The 20,061-nt window shown below is 45.0% G+C and overlaps 1 protein-coding gene across 4 annotated transcripts in view; it reads right to left on the bottom strand.

Annotated features, from left to right (window-relative positions):
- Positions 1-20,061, bottom strand: part of TPM2 (tropomyosin 2) — a 147,292-nt gene that overhangs the window by 92,072 nt on the left and 35,159 nt on the right. For all 4 annotated transcript variants that reach the window (XM_073684539.1, XM_073684557.1, XM_073684548.1 and 1 more), the window contains exon 2: positions 12,968-13,093. In XM_073684539.1, coding sequence (XP_073540640.1) covers positions 12,968-13,093 — 126 coding nt within the window. The remainder of the gene's footprint in view (positions 1-12,967; positions 13,094-20,061) is intronic.

The following is a 20,061-nucleotide window of genomic DNA, read 5'->3' as shown; positions in this document are numbered from 1 at the left end:
CGGTGGTGATATCAGTGAGGGGAGATGGTATAATAAGGGGGGTGATATCAGTGAGGGGAGATGGTATAATACAGGGGGTGATATCAGTGAGGGGAGATGGTATAATACAGGGGGGTGATATCAGTGAGGGGAGATGGTATAATACAGGGGGTGATATCAATGAGGGGAGATGGTATAATACAGGGGGGTGATATCAGTGAGGGGAGATGGTATAATACAGGGGGGTGATATCAGTGAGGGGAGATGGTATAATACAGGGGGTGATATCAGTGAGGGGAGATGGTATAATACAGGGGGTGATAACAGTGAGGGGAGATGGTATAATACAGGGGGGTGATATCAGTGAGGGGAGATGGTATAATACAGGGGGTGATATCAGTGAGGGGAGATGGTATAATACAGGGGGTGATATCAGTGAGGGGAGATGGTATAATACAGGGGGTGATATCAGTGAGGTGAGATGGTATAATACAGGGGGTGATATTAGTGAGGGGAGATGGTATAATACAGGGGGGTGATATCAGTGAGGGGAGATAGTATAATACAGGGGGTGATATCAGTGAGGGGAGATTGTATAATACAGTGGGGTGATAGGAGATAGTATAATACAGGGGGGGTGATATCAGTGAGGGGAGATGGTATAATACAGGGGGGTGATATCAGTGACGGTAGATGGTATAATACAGGGGGTGATATCAGTGAGGGGAGATGGTATAATACAGGGGGTGATATCAGTGAGGGGAGATGGTATAATACAGGGGGTGATATCAGTGAGGGGAGATGGTATAATACAGGGGGTGATATCAGTGAGGGGAGATGGTATAATACAGGGGGTGATATCAGTGAGGGGAGATGGTATAATACAGGGGGTGATATCAGTGAGGGGAGATGGTATAATACAGGGGGTGATATCAGTGAGGGGAGATGGTATAATACAGGGGGTGATATCAGTGAGGGGAGATGGTATAATACAGGGGGTGATATCAGTGAGGGGAGATGGTATAATACAGGGGGGTGATATCAGTGAGGGGAGATAGTATAATACAGGAGGTGATATCAGTAAGGGGAGATGGTATAATACAGGGGGTGATATCAGTAAGGGGAGATGGTATAATACAGGGGGTGATATCAGTGAGGGGAGATGGTATAATACAGGGGGTGATATCAGTGAGGGGAGATGGTATAATACAGGGGGGTGATATCAGTGAGGGGAGATGGTATAATACAGGGGGGTGATATCAGTGAGGGGAGATGGTATAATACAGGGGGTGATATCAGTGAGGGGAGATGGTATAATACAGGGGGGTGATATCAGTGAGGGGAGATGGTATAATACAGGAGGTGATATCAGTGAGGGGAGATGGTATAATACAGGGGGGTGATATCAGTGAGGGGAGATGGTATAATACAGGGGGGTGATATCAGTGAGGGGAGAGGAGTCATTAATGGTGTGGGGAGACATTTCTTTGGAGGGCCGCACACAATACTGAGCAGCATGGCCTTGTCTTGAGGCATTTCCACTGAAGTTGGATCAGCCGGTAATTTGATTTTCCACTTTGGTTTTGTCCAGGCCTCCATGGGATACTCCTTGTGATTTACATCGATCATGTTTATGTTTTATGGTTCTTAACGTTCCACTATGTAATGAATAAAGATTTGCAGCTGGATTATTTCATTCCGTGATCTGTAGGATGTGGGATTTCAGGGTTCCCTTTATTTTTTTGAGCAGTGTATATTTCTATAACTATATATATTATTCTATGGATGTGTATATTACATGACTGTACATGTGTGGATCTATTCTTATATCAGGGACAGGGGCGTAACGATCATGGTCACAGAGGGTGTGACCGCGTCCATGCCCACGCCGGAGGGAAGCCCGCGGACGCCAACACCTATTTCAGCTGGTAGTGCACCCGAGGACGCACAATCAGCTGACATGTATCGCGGTGCAGAGACCCACTGGGTCCCTGCACCGCAATACACATCGCCGGCCAATCAGAGGACAGCAGCTGACATCAGTAGGTGGCGCATAGCAGTGACGTCACCCATCACCCATAGCAGGCACGTTATATCGGGAAGGCGAGTACTATTTTTTTTGCATGCATTAGAGAACAGCAGAATGGGGAAATATACAGTATACCAGGAAGGAGCTCAGGATGGGAGACATACAGTATATACCAGGAAGGAGCTCAGGACGGGAGACATATATACCAGGAAGGAGCTCAGGATGGGATATATGTATACCAGGAAGGAGCCCAGGATGGGATATATGTATACCAGGAAGGAGCCCAGGATGGGAGACATATATACCAGGAAGGAGCTCAGGATGGGAGACATACAGTATATACCAGGAAGGAGCTCAGGACGGGAGACATATATACCAGGAAGGAGCTCAGGATGGGAGACATATATACCAGGAAGGAGCTCAGGATGGGATATATGTATACCAGGAAGGAGCCCAGGATGGGAGACATACAGTATATACCAGGAAGGAGCTCAGGATGGGAGACATACAGTATATACCAGGATGGGAGACATATATACCAGGATTGGAGACATATATACAAGGAAGGAGCTCAGGATGGGAGAAATATATACCAGGAAGGAGCTCAGGATGGGAGACATATATACCAGGAAGGAGCTCAGGATGGGAGACATATATACCAGGAAGGAGCTCAGGATGGGAGACATACAGTATATACCAGGAAGGAGCTCAGGACGGGAGACATATATACCAGGAAGGAGCTCAGGATGGGATATATGTATACCATGAAGGAGCCCAGGATGGGAGACATATATACCAGGAAGGAGCTCAGGATGGGAGACATACAGTATATACCAGGAAGGAGCCCAGGATGGGAGACATACAGTATATACCAGGAAGGAGCTCAGGATGGGAGACATATATACCAGGAAGGAGCTCAGGATGGGAGACATATATACCAGGAAGGAGCTCAGGATGGGAGACATACAGTATATACCAGGAAGGAGCTCAGGATGGGAGACATATATACCAGGAAGGAGCTCAGGATGGGAGACATATATACCAGGAAGGAGCTCAGGATGGGAGACATACAGTATATACCAGGAAGGAGCCCAGGATGGGAGACATACAGTATATACCAGGAAGGAGCTCAGGATGGGAGACATATATACCATGACAGAGCCCAGGATGGGAGTCATATATACCAGGAAGGAGCTCAGGATGGGAGACATACAGTATATACCAGGAAGGAGCTCAGGATGGGAGACATATATACCATGACAGAGCCCAGGATGGGAGTCATATATACCAGGAAGGAGCTCAGGATGGGAGACATATATACCATGACAGAGCCCAGGATGGGAGTCATATATACCAGGTAGGAGCTCAGGATGGAAGACATATATACCAGGAAGGAGCTCAGGATGGGAGACATATATACCATGACAGAGCCCAGGATGGGAGATATATATACCAGGAAGGAGCTCAGGATGGGAGACATACAGTATATACCAGGAAGGAGCTCAGGATGGGAGACATATATACCATGACAGAGCCCAGGATGGGAGACATATATACCAGGAAGGAGCTCAGGATGGGAGACATACAGTATATACCAGGAAGGAGCTCAGGATGGGAGACATATATACCAGGAAGGAGATCAGGACGGGAGACATATATACCAGGAAGGAGCTGAGGATGAGAGACATACAGTATATACCAGGAAGGAGCTCAGGACGGGAGACATATATACCAGGAAGGAGCTCAGGATGGGATATATGTATACCAGGAAGGAGCTCAGGATGGGAGACATATATACCAGGAAGGAGCACAGGATGGGAGACATATATACCAGGATGGGAGACATATATACCAGGATTGGAGACATATATACAAGGAAGGAGCTCAGGATGGGAGAAATATATACCAGGAAGGAGCTCAGGATGGGAGACATATATACCAGGAAGGAGCTCAGGATGGGAGACATATATACCAGGAAGGAGCTCAGGATGGGAGACATACAGTATATACCAGGAAGGAGCTCAGGATGGGAGACATATATACCAGGAAGGAGCTCAGGATGGGAGACATATATACCAGGAAGGAGCTCAGGATGGGAGACATATATACCAGGAAGGAGCTCAGGATGGGAGACATACAGTATATACCAGGAAGGAGCTCAGGATGGGAGACATATATACCAAGAAGGAGCTCAGGATGGGAGACATATATACCAAGAAGGAGCCCAGGATGGGAGACATACAGTATATACCAGGAAGGAGCTCAGGATGGGAGACATATAGTATATACCAGGAAGGAGCTCAGGATGGGAGACATATATACCAGGAAGGAGCATAGGATGGGAGACATATATACCAGGAAGGAGTCCAGGATGGAAGACATATATACCAGGAAGGAGCCCAGGATGGGAGATATACAGTATATACCAGGAAGGAGCTCAGGATGGGAGACATATATACCAGGAAGGAGCCCAGGATGGGAGACATATATACCAAGAAGGAGCTCAGGATGGGAGACATATATACCAGGAAGGAGCTCAGGATGGGAGACATATGTACCAGGAAGGAGCTCAAGATGGGAGATATATATACCATGAAGGAGCTCAGGATGGGAGACATATATACCAGGAAGGAGCTCAGGATGGGAGACATATATACCAGGAAGGAGCTCAGGATGGGAGACATATATACCAGGAAGGAGCGCAGGATGTGAGACATATATACCAAGATGGAGCTCAGAATGGGAGACATATCTACCAAGAAGGAGCCCAGGATGGGAGACATATATACCAGGAAGGAGCTCAGGATGGGAGACATATATACCAGGAAGTAGCCCAGGATGGGAGACATAAATACCAGGAAGGAGATCAAGATGGGACACATATATACCAGGAAGGAGCCCAGGATGGGGTCATATAAACCAGGAAGGAGCCCAGGATGGGAGACATATATACCAGGAAGGAGCTCAGGATGGGAGACATATATACCAGGAAGGAGCCCAGGATGGGAGACATATATACCAGGAAGGAGCCCAGGATGGGAGACATATAAACCAGAAAGGAGCCCAGGATGGGAGACATATATACCAGGAAGGAGCTCAGGATGGGAGACATATATACCAGGAAGGAGCTCAGGATGGGAGACATATATACAAGGAAGGAGCTCAGGATGGGAGACATATATACCAGGAAGGAGCCCAGGATGGGAGACATATATACCAGGAAGGAGCCCAGGATGGGAGACATATATACCAGAAAAGAGCATAGGATGGGAGACATATATACCAGGAAGGAGCCCAGGATGGGAGACATATATACCAAGAAGGAGCTCAGGATGGGAGACATATATACCAGGAAGGAGCCCAGGATGGGAGATATATATACCAGAAAAGAGCATAGGATGGGAGACATATATACCAGGAAGGAGTCCAGGATAGAAGACATAAATACCAGGAAGGAGCCTAGGATGAGAGACATATATACAAGGAAGAGCTGGGGATGGGAGACATATATTCCAGGAAGAAGATCAGGAATTTGGGACATATATACCAGGAAGGAGTGAAGGATGGGAGACATATATACCAAGAAGGAGCTCAGGATGGGAGACATATACACCAGGAAAGTGCCCAGGATGGGAGACATATATACCAGAAAGGAGCATAGGATGGGAGACATATATACCAAGAAGGAGCTCGAGATGGGAGACATATATACCAGGAAGGAGCTCGGGATGGGAGACATATATACCAGGATGGAGCCCGGGATGGGAGACATATATACCAGGAAGGAGCTCGGGATGGGAGACATATATACCAGGAAGGAGTCCAGGATGGGAGACATATATACCGGGAAGGAGCCCAGGATGGGAGACATATATACCAGGAAAGTGCCCAGGATGGGAGACATATATACCAGGAAGGAGCTCAGGATGGAAGAAATATATACCAGGAAGGAGCTCAGGATGGGAGACATATATACCAGGAAGGAGCCCAGGATGGGACAAATATATACCAGGAATGAGCTCGGGATGGGAGACATATATACCAGGAAGGAGCCCAGGATGGGAGACATATATATCAGGAAGGAGCCCAGGATGGGAGACATATATACCAGGAAGGAGTCCAGGATGGGAGACATATATACCAGGAAGGAGTGCAGGATGGGAGACATATATACCAGGAAGGAGCTCGGGATGGCAGACATATATACCAGGATGGAGCTCAGAATGAGAGACATATATACCAAGATGGGGTTATAAATACCAGGAAGGAGCCCGAGATGGGAGACAGATATACCAGGAAGGAGCTCGGGATGGGAGACATATATACCAGGAAGGAGCCCAGAATGGGAGACATATATACCAGGAAGGAGCCCAGGATGGGAGACATATACCAGGATGGCAACATATATACCATGAAAGAGCTCAGGATGGGAGACATATATAACAGGAAGGAGCCCAGAAAGGGAGACATATATACCATGAAGGAGCTCAGGATGGGAGACATATATAACAGGAAGGAGCCCAGAATGGGAGACATATATACCAGGAAGGAGCTCGGGAAAGGAGACATATATACCAGGATGGAACTCGGGATGGGAGACAAATGTACCAGGATGGAGCCCGGGATGGGAGACATATATACCAGGAAGGAGCCCGGGATGGGAGACATATATACCAGGAAGAAGCGCAGGACGGGAGACATATATACCAGGAAGGAACTCAGAATGGGAGACATATACCAGGAAGGAGCTCAGGATAGGAGACATATATACCAGGAAGGTGCCCAGGATGGGAGAACTATATACCAGGAAGGAGCTCAGGATAGGAGACATATAAACCAGGAAGGAGCCCAGGATGGGAGACATATATACCAGGAAGGAGTCCAGGATGGGAGACATATATACCAGGAAGGAGCTTAGGATGGGAGAGATATATACCAGGAAGGAGCATAGGATGGGAGACATATATACCAGGATGGGAGACATATATACCAGGATGGGAGACATATATACCAGGATGGGAGACATGTATATCAGGAAGGAGCTCAGGATGAGAGACATATATACCAGGATGGGAGACATATATACCAGGATGGGAGACATATATACCAGGAAGGAGCTCAGGATGGGAGACATATATACCAGGAAGGAGCCCAGGATGGGAGACATATATACCAGGATGGGAGACATATATACCAGGATGGGAGACATATATACCTGGAAGGAGCTCAGGATGAGAGACATATATACAAGGATGGGAGACATATATACCAGGATGGGAGACATATATACCAGGATGGGAGACATGTATATCAGGAAGGAGCTCAGGATGAGAGACATATATACCAGGATGGGAGACATATATACCAGGATGGGAGACATATATACCAGGAAGGAGCTCAGGATGGGAGACATATATACCAGGATGGGAGACATATATACCAGGATGGGAGACATACAGTACAAGTAGTATTCAACCCCCTGCGGATTTAGCTGGTTTGATAAGATTTTAATAAGTTAGAGCCTTCAAACTGCAAACGAGAGTAGGTTTTATGAACAGAAGCATAAATCTTACAAACCAAAAAGTTATGTTGCTCAGTTGAATTTTATTAAATTTTAAACATAAAAGTGTGGGTCAATTATTATACAACCCCTATGTTTAATATTTTGTGGAATAACCCTTGTTTGCAATTACAGCTAATAATCGTCTTTTATAAGACCTGATCAGGCCGGCACAGGTCTGTGGAGTTATCTTGGCCCACTCCTCCATGCAGATCTTCTCCAAGTTATCTAGATTCTTTGGGTGTCTCATGTGGACTTTATTCTTGAGCTCCTTCCACAAGTTTTCAATTGGGTTAAGGTCAGGAGACTGACTAGGCCACTCCAACACCTTGACTTTTTCCCTATTGAACCAGGCCTTGGTTTTCTTGGCTGTGTGCTTTGGGTCATTGTCTTGTTGGAAGATGAAATTACGACCCATCTTAAGATCCTTGATGGAGGAGCGGAGGTTCTTGGCCAAAATCTCCAGGTAGGCCGTGCTATCCATCTTCCCATGGATGCGGACCAGATGGCCAGGCCCCTTGGCAGAGAAACAGCCCCACAGCATGATGCTGCCACCACCATGCTTGACTGTAGGAATGGTATTCTTGGGATCGTATGCAGTGCCATCCAGTCTCCAAACGTCACGTGTGTGGTTGGCACCAAAGATCTCGATCTTGGTCTCATCAGACCATAGAACCTTGAACCAGTCTGTCTCAGAGTCCTCCAAGTGATCATGAGCAAACTGTAGACGAGCCTTGACATGACGCTTTGAAAGTAAAGGTACCTTACAGGCTCGTCTGGAACGGAGACCATTGCGGTGGAGTACGTTACTTATGGTATTGACTGAAACCAATGTCCCCACTGCCATGAGATCTTCCCGGAGCTCCTTCCTTGTTGTCCTTGGGTTAGCCTTGCCTCTTCGGACAAGCCTGGCCTCGGCACGGGAAGACACTTTCAAAGGCTGTCCTGGCCGTGGAAGGCTAACAGTAGTTCCATAAGCCTTCCACTTACGGATGATGCTCCCAACAGTGGAGACAGGTAGGCCCAACTCCTTGGAAAGGGTTTTGTACCCCTTGCCAGCCTTGTGACCCTCCACGATCTTGTCTCTGATGGCCTTGGAATGCTCCTTTGTCTTTCCCATGTTGACCATGTCTGAGTGCTGTTCACAAGTTTGGGGAGGGTCTTAAATAGTCAGAAAAGGCTGGCAAAAGAGATCTTTAATCCACACATGTGAAGCTCATTATTCTTGGTGCCTGAACTACTTCTTAATACTTTAGGGGGACCAAACAGAATTCTTGTGGTTTGAGGGGTTGAATAATAAATGACACTCTGAATTAACTTTTTACGTTTTAAAAAAACAAACAAAAAAAAAACAAAAACAAAATTTTCTGCAGTGCATTTCCCACTTCCAGGCTGATCTACAGTACAAATGTCACAATGCCAAGTTAATTCCGCATGTGTCAACCAGCTAAATCTGCAGGGGGTTGAATACTACTTGTAGGCACTGTATATACCAGGAAGGAGCTTAGGATGGGAGACATATATACCAGGAAGGAGCATAGGATGGGAGACATATATACCAGGAAGGAGCATAGGATGGGAGACATATATACCAGGAAGGAGCCCAGGATGGGAGACATATATTCCAGGATGGGAGACATATATACCAGGATGGGAGACATATATACCAGGAAGGAGCTCAGGATGGGAGACATATATACCAGGATGGGAGACATATATACTAGGATGGGAGACATGTATATCAGGAAGGAGCTCAGGATGGGAGACATATATACCAGGAAGGAGTCCAGGATGGGTGACATATATACCAGGATGGGAGACATATATACCAGGATGGGAGACATGTATATCAGGAAGGAGCTCAGGATGGGAGACATATATACCAGGAAGGAGCTCAGGATGGGTGACATATATACCAGGAAAGAGCTCAGGATGGGAGACATACATACCAGGAAGGGAGACATATATACCAGGATGGGAGACATATATACCAGGAAGGAGCTCAGGATGGGAGACATACATACCAGGAAGGGAGCCATATATACCAGGATGTGAGACATATATACCAGGAAGGAGCCCAGGATGGGTGACATATATACCAGGATGGGAGACATATATACCAGGATGGGAGACATGTATATCAGGAAGGAGCTCAGGATGGGAGACATATATACCAGGAAGGAGCCCAGGATGGGTGACATATATACCAGGAAAGAGCTCAGGATGGGAGACATACATACCAGGAAGGGAGACATATATACCAGGATGGGAGACATATATACCAGGAAGGAGCCCAGGATGGGAGACATATATACCAGGAAGGAGCTCAGGATGGGAGACATATATACCAGGAAGGAGCCCAGGATGGGAGACATATATACCAGGAAGGAGCTCAGGATGGGAGACATATATACCAGGAAGGAGTCCAGGATGGGAGACATATATACCAGGAAGGAGCCCAGGATGGGAGACATATATACCAGGAAGGAGCCCAGGATGGGAGACATATATACCAGGAAGGAGCCCAGGATGGGAGACATATATACCAGGAAGGAGCTCAGGATGGGAGACATATATACCAGGATGAGAGACATATATACCAGGAAGGAGTCCAGGATGGGAGACATATATACCAGGATGGGAGACATATAAACCAGGATGGGAGACATATATACCAGGATGGGAGACATATATACAAGGAAAGAGCCCAGGATGGGAGACATATATAACAGGAAGGAGCCCAGGATGGGAGACATATATAACAGGAGGGAGCCCAGGATGGGAGAACTGTATACCAGGATGGGAGACATATATGCCAGGATGGGAGACATATATACCAGGAAGGAGTCCAGGATGCGAGACATATATACCAGGAAGGAGCCCAGGATGGGAGACATATATACCAGGAAGGAGCCCAGGATGGGAGACATATATACCAGGAAGGAGCCCAGGATGGGAGACATATATACCAGGAAGGAGCTCAGGATGGGAGACATATATACCAGGATGGGAGACATATATACCAGGATGGGAGACATATATACCAGGAAGGAGTCCAAGATGGGAGACATATATACCAGGATGGGAGACATATATACCAGGAAGGAGTCCAGGATGGGAGACATATAAACCAGGATGGGAGACATATATACCAGGATGGGAGACATATATACAAGGAAAGAGCCCAGGATGGGAGACATATATAACAGGAAGGAGCCCAGGATGGGAGACATATATAACAGGAAGGAGCCCAGGATGGGAGAACTATATACCAGGAAGGAGCTCAGGATGGGAGACATATATACCAGGATGGGAGACATATATACCAGGAAGGAGCCCAGGATGGGAGACATACATACCAGGATGGGAGACAACTCGTATATACCAGGATGGGAGACATATATACCAGGATGGAGCCCAGGATGGGAGACATATATACCAGGAAGGAGCCCAGGATGGGAGTCATATATACCAGGAAGGATCTTGGGATGGGAGACATATATACCAGGAAAGAGCCCAGGATGGGAAACAGATATACCAGAAAGGAGCTCGGGATGGGAGACATATATACCAGGAAGGAGCCCAGGATGGGATACATATATACCAGAAAGGAGTCCAGGACGGGAGACATATATACCAGGAAGGAGCCCAGGATGGGAGACATATATACCAGGAAGGAGTTCAGGATGGGAGACATATATAGCAGGATGGGAGACATATATACCAGGAAGGAGCCCAGGATGGGAGTCATATATACCAGAAGGAGCCCAGGATGGGAGTCATATATACCAGGAAGGAGTCCAGGATGGGAGACATATATACCAGGAAGGAGCTTGGGATGGAAGACATATATACCAGGAAGGAGCTCAGGATGGGAGACATATATACCAGGATGGGAGACATATATACCAGGAAGGAGCTTGGGATGGGAGACATATATACCAGGAAGGAGCTTGGGATGGGAGACATATATACCAGGAAGGAGCTTGGGATGGGAGACATATATACCAGGAAGGAGCCCAGGATGGGAGACATATATACCAGGAAGGAGCTCGGGATGGGAGACATATATAACAGGAAGGAGCCCAGGATGGGAGACATATATACCAGGAAGGAGCGCAGGATGGGAGACATATATACCAGGAAGGAGCTCAGGATGGGAGACATATATACCAGGAAGGAGCCCAGGATGGGAGACATATATACCAGGAAGGAGCGCAGGATGGGAGACATATATACCAGGAAGGAGCTCAGGATGGGAGACATATATACCAGGAAGGAGTCCAGGATGGGAGACATATATACCAGGAAGGAGTCCAGGATGGGAGACATATATACCAGGAAGGAGCCCAGGATGGGAGACATAGATACCAGAAAAGAGCGCAGGATGGGAGACATATATACCAGGAAGGAGTTCAGGATGGGAGACATATATACCAGGATGGGAGACATATATACCAGGAAGGAGCCCAGGATGGGAGTCATATATACCAGGAAGGAGCCCAGGATGGGAGTCATATATACCAGGAAGGAGTCCAGGATGGGAGACATATACACCAGGAAGGAGCCCAGGATGGGAGACATATATACCAGGAAGGAGCTTGGGATGGGAGACATATATACCAGGAAGGAGCCCAGGATGGGAGACATATATACCAGGAAGGAGCTCGGGATGGGAGACATATATAACAGGAAGGAGCCCAGGATGGGAGACATATATACCAGGAAGGAGCTCAGGATGGGAGACATATATACCAGGAAGGAGCTCAGGATGGGAGACATATATAGCAGGAAGGAGTCCAGGATGGGAGACATATATACCAGGAAGGAGCCCAGAATGGGAGACATATATACCAGGAAGGAGTCCAGGATGGGAGACATACATACCAGGAAGGAGCCCAGGATGGGAGACATACATACCCGGAAGGAGTCCAGGATGGGAGACATATATACCAGGAAGGCGCCCAGGATGGGAGACATATATACCAGGAAGGAGCCCAGGATGGGAGACATATATACCAGGAAGGCGCCCATGATGGGAGACATATATACCAGGAAGGAGTCCAGGATGGGAGACATACATACCAGGAAGGAGTCCAGGATGGGAGACATATATACCAGGAAGGAGTCCAGGATGGGAGACATACTGTATATACTTGGAAGAAGTATAATGGGGGTTGGGGGGGACATTAAGACATAATGGGGATAATTGGATTTAGAACATTACACAGGCCCATACATCTGATCAACATGCAGGGAAGGGGGAGGGGGGGGTGTCTCAGGTCAAAGTTTTACACTGGGGCCCACCTCACCCTGGGGCCCACCTCACTCTGGAGCCCACCTCACCCCAGTCGCACCACTGATCAGGGGGCTGGACACATCAGCAGAGGAGGACTTACGTCGCCGGCCTTCTTCTCGGCCAGTTCCAGCCGCTCCTGCGCTTCCTTCACGGCCTCGGAGTACTTCTCCACCTCTTCTTCGGTGCCCTTCACCTTCTTCTGCATCCCCATCACCTCTTCCTCCAGCTGCGGGAGACAAACACCTCATCAGTCTCCAATATGAAGCATCAATCTAATGTGTCCGGGGCCCCCCGACCGTCCGGCCGGCACAGGAGGGGTCAGGGGAAATACGGGTCGGTCATGTTGGGTTTTACAATTCTGCTCACAGTGAGGGGCCGCTGTCAGTGACTCCTGGGGGCACAGGACATGAGAAGTGTGTATAGTCATCTACATACTGCAAGTCCTTATATACCCGGAACACAAGGAGCTCATATAGTGTATCCCTTATACATCACCCCCATATACAGGAGATCCACCTTATCCATTATATATCACCCCCATATACAGGAGATCCACCTTATCCATTATATATCACCCCCATATACAGGAGATCCACCTTATCCCTTATACATCACCCCCATATACAGGAGATCCACCTTATCCATTATATATCACCCCCATATACAGGAGATCCACCTTATCCATTATATATCACCCCCATATACAGGAGATCCACCTTATCCATTATACATCACCCCCATATACAGGAGATCCACCTTATCCATTATATATCACCCCCATATACAGGAGATCCACCTTATCCATTATATATCATCCCCATATACAGGAGATCCACCTTATCCATTATATATCACCCCCATATACAGGAGATCCACCTTATCCATTATATATCACCCCCATATACAGGAGATCCACCTTATCCATTATACATCACCCCCATATACAGGAGATCCACCTTATCCATTATATATCACCCCCATATACAGGAGATCCACCTTATCCATTATATATCACCCCCATATACAGGAGATCCACCTTATCCATTATATATCACCCCCATATACAGGAGATCCACCTTATCCCTTAAACATCACCCCCATATACAGGAGATCCACCTTATCCATTATATATCACCCCCATATACAGGAGATCCACCTTATCCATTATATATCACCCCCATATACAGGAGATCCACCTTATCCATTATATATCACCCCCATATACAGGAGATCCACCTTATCCATTATATATCACCCCCATATACAGGAGATCAACCTTATCCATTATATATCACCCCCATATACAGGAGATCCACCTTATCCATTATATATCACCCCCATATACAGGAGATCCACCTTATCCCTTATATATCACCCCCATATACAGGAGATCCACCTTATCCATTATATATCACCCCCATATACAGGAGATCCACCTTATCCCTTATACATCACCCCCATATACAGGAGATCCACCTTATCCCTTATACATCACCCCCATATACAGGAGATCCACCTTATCCCTTATACATCACCCCCATATACAGGAGATCCATCTTATCCATTATATATCACCCCCATATACAGGAGATCCACCTTATCCATTATATATCACCCCCATATACAGGAGATCCACCTTATCCATTATGTATCACCCCCATATAAAGGAGATCCACCATATCCATTATATATCACCCCATATACAGGAGATGCACCTTATCCATTATATATCACCCCATATACAGGAGATCCACCATATCCATTATATATCACCCCATATACAGGAGATCCACCTTATCCATTATATATCACCCCATATACAGGAGATCCACCATATCCATTATATATCACCCCCATATACAGGAGATCCACCATATCCATTATATATCACCACCATATACAGGAGATCCACCTTATCCATTATATATCACCCCCATATACAGGAGATCCACCTTATCCATTATATATCACCCCATATACAGGAGATCCACCTTATCCATTATATATCACCCCATATACAGGAGATCCACCTTATCCATTATATATCACCCCCATATACAGGAGATCCACCTTATTCATTATATATCACCCCCATATACAGGAGATCCACCTTATCCATTATATATCACCCCCATATACAGGAGATCCACCTTATCCATTATATATCACACCCATCTACATGAGATCCACCTTATCCATTATATATCACCCCCATATACAGGTGATCCACCTTATCCATTATATATCACCCCCATATACAGGAGATCCACCTTATCCATTATATATCACCCCATATACAAGAGATCCACCATATCCATTATATATCACCACCATATACAGGAGATTCACCTTATCCATTATATATCACCCCCATATACAGGAGATCCACCTTATCCATTATATATCACCCCCATATACAGGAGATCCACCTTATCCATTATATATCACCCCATATACAGGAGATCCACCTTATCCATTATATATCACCCCCATATACAGGAGATCCACCTTATCCATTATATATCACCCCATATACAGGAGATCCACCTTATCCATTATATATCACCCCCATATACAGGAGATCCATCTTATCCATTATATATCACCCCCATATACAGGAGATCCACCTTATCCATTATATATCACCCCCATATACAGGAGATCCACCTTATCCATTATATATCACCACCATATACAGGAGATCCACCTTATCCATTATATATCACCACCATATACAGGAGATCCACCTTATCCATTATATATCACCCCCATATACAGGAGATCCACCTTATCCATTATATATCACCCCCATATACAGGAGATCCACCTTATCCATTATATATCACCCCCATATACAGGAGATCCACCTTATTCATTATATATCACCCCCATATACAGGAGATCCACCTTATCCCTTATACATCACCCCCATATACAGGAGATCCACCTTATCCATTATATATCACCCCATATACAGGAGATCCACCTTATCCATTATATATCACCCCCATATACAGGAGATCCACCTTATCCATTATATATCACCCCCATATACAGGAGATCCACCTTATCCATTATATATCACCCCATATACAGGAGATCCACCTTATCCATTATATATCACCCCCATATACAGGAGATCCACCTTATCCATTATATATCACCCCCATATACAGGAGATCATCCTTATCCATTATATATCACCCCCATATACAGGAGATCCACCTTATTCATTATATATCACCCCCATATACAGGAGATCCACCTTATCCCTTATACATCACCCCCATATACAGGAGATCCACCTTATCCATTATATATCACCCCATATACAGGAGATCCACCTTATCCATTATATATCACCCCATATACAGGAGATCCACCTTATCCATTATATATCACCCCCATATACAGGAGATCCACCTTATCCATTATATATCACCCCCATATACAGGAGATCCACCTTATCCATTATATATCACCCCCATATACAGGAGATCCACCTTATCCATTATATATCACCACCATATACAGGAGATCCACCTTATCCATTATATATCACCACCATATACAGGAGATCCACCTTATCCATTATATATCACCCCCATATACAGGAGATCCACCTTATCCATTATATATCACCCCCGTATACAGGAGATCCACCTTATCCATTATATATCACCCCCATATACAGGAGATCCACCTTATTCATTATATATCACCCCCATATACAGGAGATCCACCTTATCCCTTATACATCACCCCCATATACAGGAGATCCACCTTATCCATTATATATCACCCCCATATACAGGAGATCCACCTTATCCATTATATATCACCCCCATATACAGGAGATCCACCTTATCCATTATATATCACCCCCATATACAGGAGATCCACCTTATCCCTTATACATCACCCCCATATACAGGAGATCCACCTTATCCATTATATATCACCCCATATACAGGAGATCCACCTTATCCATTATATATCACCCCCATATACAGGAGATCCACCTTATCCATTATATATCACCCCCATATACAGGAGATCCACCTTATTCATTATATATCACCCCCATATACAGGAGATCCACCTTATCCCTTATACATCACCCCCATATACAGGAGATCCACCTTATCCATTATATATCACCCCATATACAGGAGATCCACCTTATTCATTATATATCACCCCCATATACAGGAGATCCACCTTATCCCTTATACATCACCCCCATATACAGGAGATCCACCTTATCCATTATATATCACCCCATATACAGGAGATCAACCTTATCCATTATATATCACCCCCATATACAGGAGATCCACCTTATCCATTATATATCACCCCCATATACAGGAGATCCACCTTATCCATTATATATCACCCCATATACAGGAGATCCACCTTATCCATTATATATCACCCCCATATACAGGAGATCCACCTTATTCATTATATATCACCCCCATATACAGGAGATCCACCTTATCCCTTATACATCACCCCCATATACAGGAGATCCACCTTATCCATTATATATCACCCCATATACAGGAGATCCACCTTATCCATTATATAACACCCCATATACAGGAGATCCACCTTATCCATTATATATCACCCCCATATACAGGAGATCCACCTTATCCATTATATATCACCCCATATACAAGAGATCCACCATATCCATTGTATATCACCCATATATACAAGAGATCCACCTTATCCATTATATATCACCCCATATACAGGTGATCCACCTTATCCATTATATATCACCCCCATGTACAAGAGATCCTCCACCTTATCCATTATATATCACCCCCATATACAGGAGATCCACCTTATCCATTATATATCACCCCCATATACAGGAGACCCACCTTATCCATTATATATCACCCCCATATACAGGAGATCCACCTTATCCATTATATATCACCCCCATATACAAGAGATCCACCTTATCCATTATATATCACCCCCATATACAGGAAATCCACCTTATCCATTATATATCACCCCCATATACAGGAGATCCACCTTATCCCTTATATATCACCCCCATATACAGGAGATCCACCTTATCCATTATATATCACCCCCATATACAGGAGATCCACCTTATCCCTTATACATCACCCCCATATACAGGAGATCCACCTTATCCCTTATACATCACCCCCATATACAGGAGATCCACCTTATCCCTTATACATCACCCCCATATACAGGAGATCCATCTTATCCATTATATATCACCCCCATATACAGGAGATCCACCTTATCCATTATATATCACCCCCATATACAGGAGATCCACCTTATCCATTATGTATCACCCCCATATAAAGGAGATCCACCATATCCATTATATATCACCCCATATACAGGAGATGCACCTTATCCATTATATATCACCCCATATACAGGAGATCCACCATATCCATTATATATCACCCCATATACAGGAGATCCACCTTATCCATTATATATCACCCCATATACAGGAGATCCACCATATCCATTATATATCACCCCCATATACAGGAGATCCACCATATCCATTATATATCACCACCATATACAGGAGATCCACCTTATCCATTATATATCACCCCCATATACAGGAGATCCACCTTATCCATTATATATCACCCCATATACAGGAGATCCACCTTATCCATTATATATCACCCCATATACAGGAGATCCACCTTATCCATTATATATCACCCCCATATACAGGAGATCCACCTTATTCATTATATATCACCCCCATATACAGGAGATCCACCTTATCCATTATATATCACCCCCATATACAGGAGATCCACCTTATCCATTATATATCACACCCATCTACATGAGATCCACCTTATCCATTATATATCACCCCCATATACAGGTGATCCACCTTATCCATTATATATCACCCCCATATACAGGAGATCCACCTTATCCATTATATATCACCCCATATACAAGAGATCCACCATATCCATTATATATCACCACCATATACAGGAGATTCACCTTATCCATTATATATCACCCCCATATACAGGAGATCCACCTTATCCATTATATATCACCCCCATATACAGGAGATCCACCTTATCCATTATATATCACCCCATATACAGGAGATCCACCTTATCCATTATATATCACCCCCATATACAGGAGATCCACCTTATCCATTATATATCACCCCATATACAGGAGATCCACCTTATCCATTATATATCACCCCCATATACAGGAGATCCATCTTATCCATTATATATCACCCCCATATACAGGAGATCCACCTTATCCATTATATATCACCCCCATATACAGGAGATCCACCTTATCCATTATATATCACCACCATATACAGGAGATCCACCTTATCCATTATATATCACCACCATATACAGGAGATCCACCTTATCCATTATATATCACCCCCATATACAGGAGATCCACCTTATCCATTATATATCACCCCCATATACAGGAGATCCACCTTATCCATTATATATCACCCCCATATACAGGAGATCCACCTTATTCATTATATATCACCCCCATATACAGGAGATCCACCTTATCCCTTATACATCACCCCCATATACAGGAGATCCACCTTATCCATTATATATCACCCCATATACAGGAGATCCACCTTATCCATTATATATCACCCCCATATACAGGAGATCCACCTTATCCATTATATATCACCCCCATATACAGGAGATCCACCTTATCCATTATATATCACCCCATATACAGGAGATCCACCTTATCCATTATATATCACCCCCATATACAGGAGATCCACCTTATCCATTATATATCACCCCCATATACAGGAGATCATCCTTATCCATTATATATCACCCCCATATACAGGAGATCCACCTTATTCATTATATATCACCCCCATATACAGGAGATCCACCTTATCCCTTATACATCACCCCCATATACAGGAGATCCACCTTATCCATTATATATCACCCCATATACAGGAGATCCACCTTATCCATTATATATCACCCCATATACAGGAGATCCACCTTATCCATTATATATCACCCCCATATACAGGAGATCCACCTTATCCATTATATATCACCCCCATATACAGGAGATCCACCTTATCCATTATATATCACCCCCATATAC

Source organism: Phyllobates terribilis, unplaced genomic scaffold (assembly GCF_046119375.1).
Source record: "Phyllobates terribilis strain yellow unplaced genomic scaffold, ASM4611937v1 Scaffold_1__5_contigs__length_1240528914, whole genome shotgun sequence".
Taxonomy (NCBI): domain Eukaryota; kingdom Metazoa; phylum Chordata; class Amphibia; order Anura; family Dendrobatidae; genus Phyllobates; species Phyllobates terribilis.
This window is presented reverse-complemented; position numbering and strand designations above follow the sequence as displayed.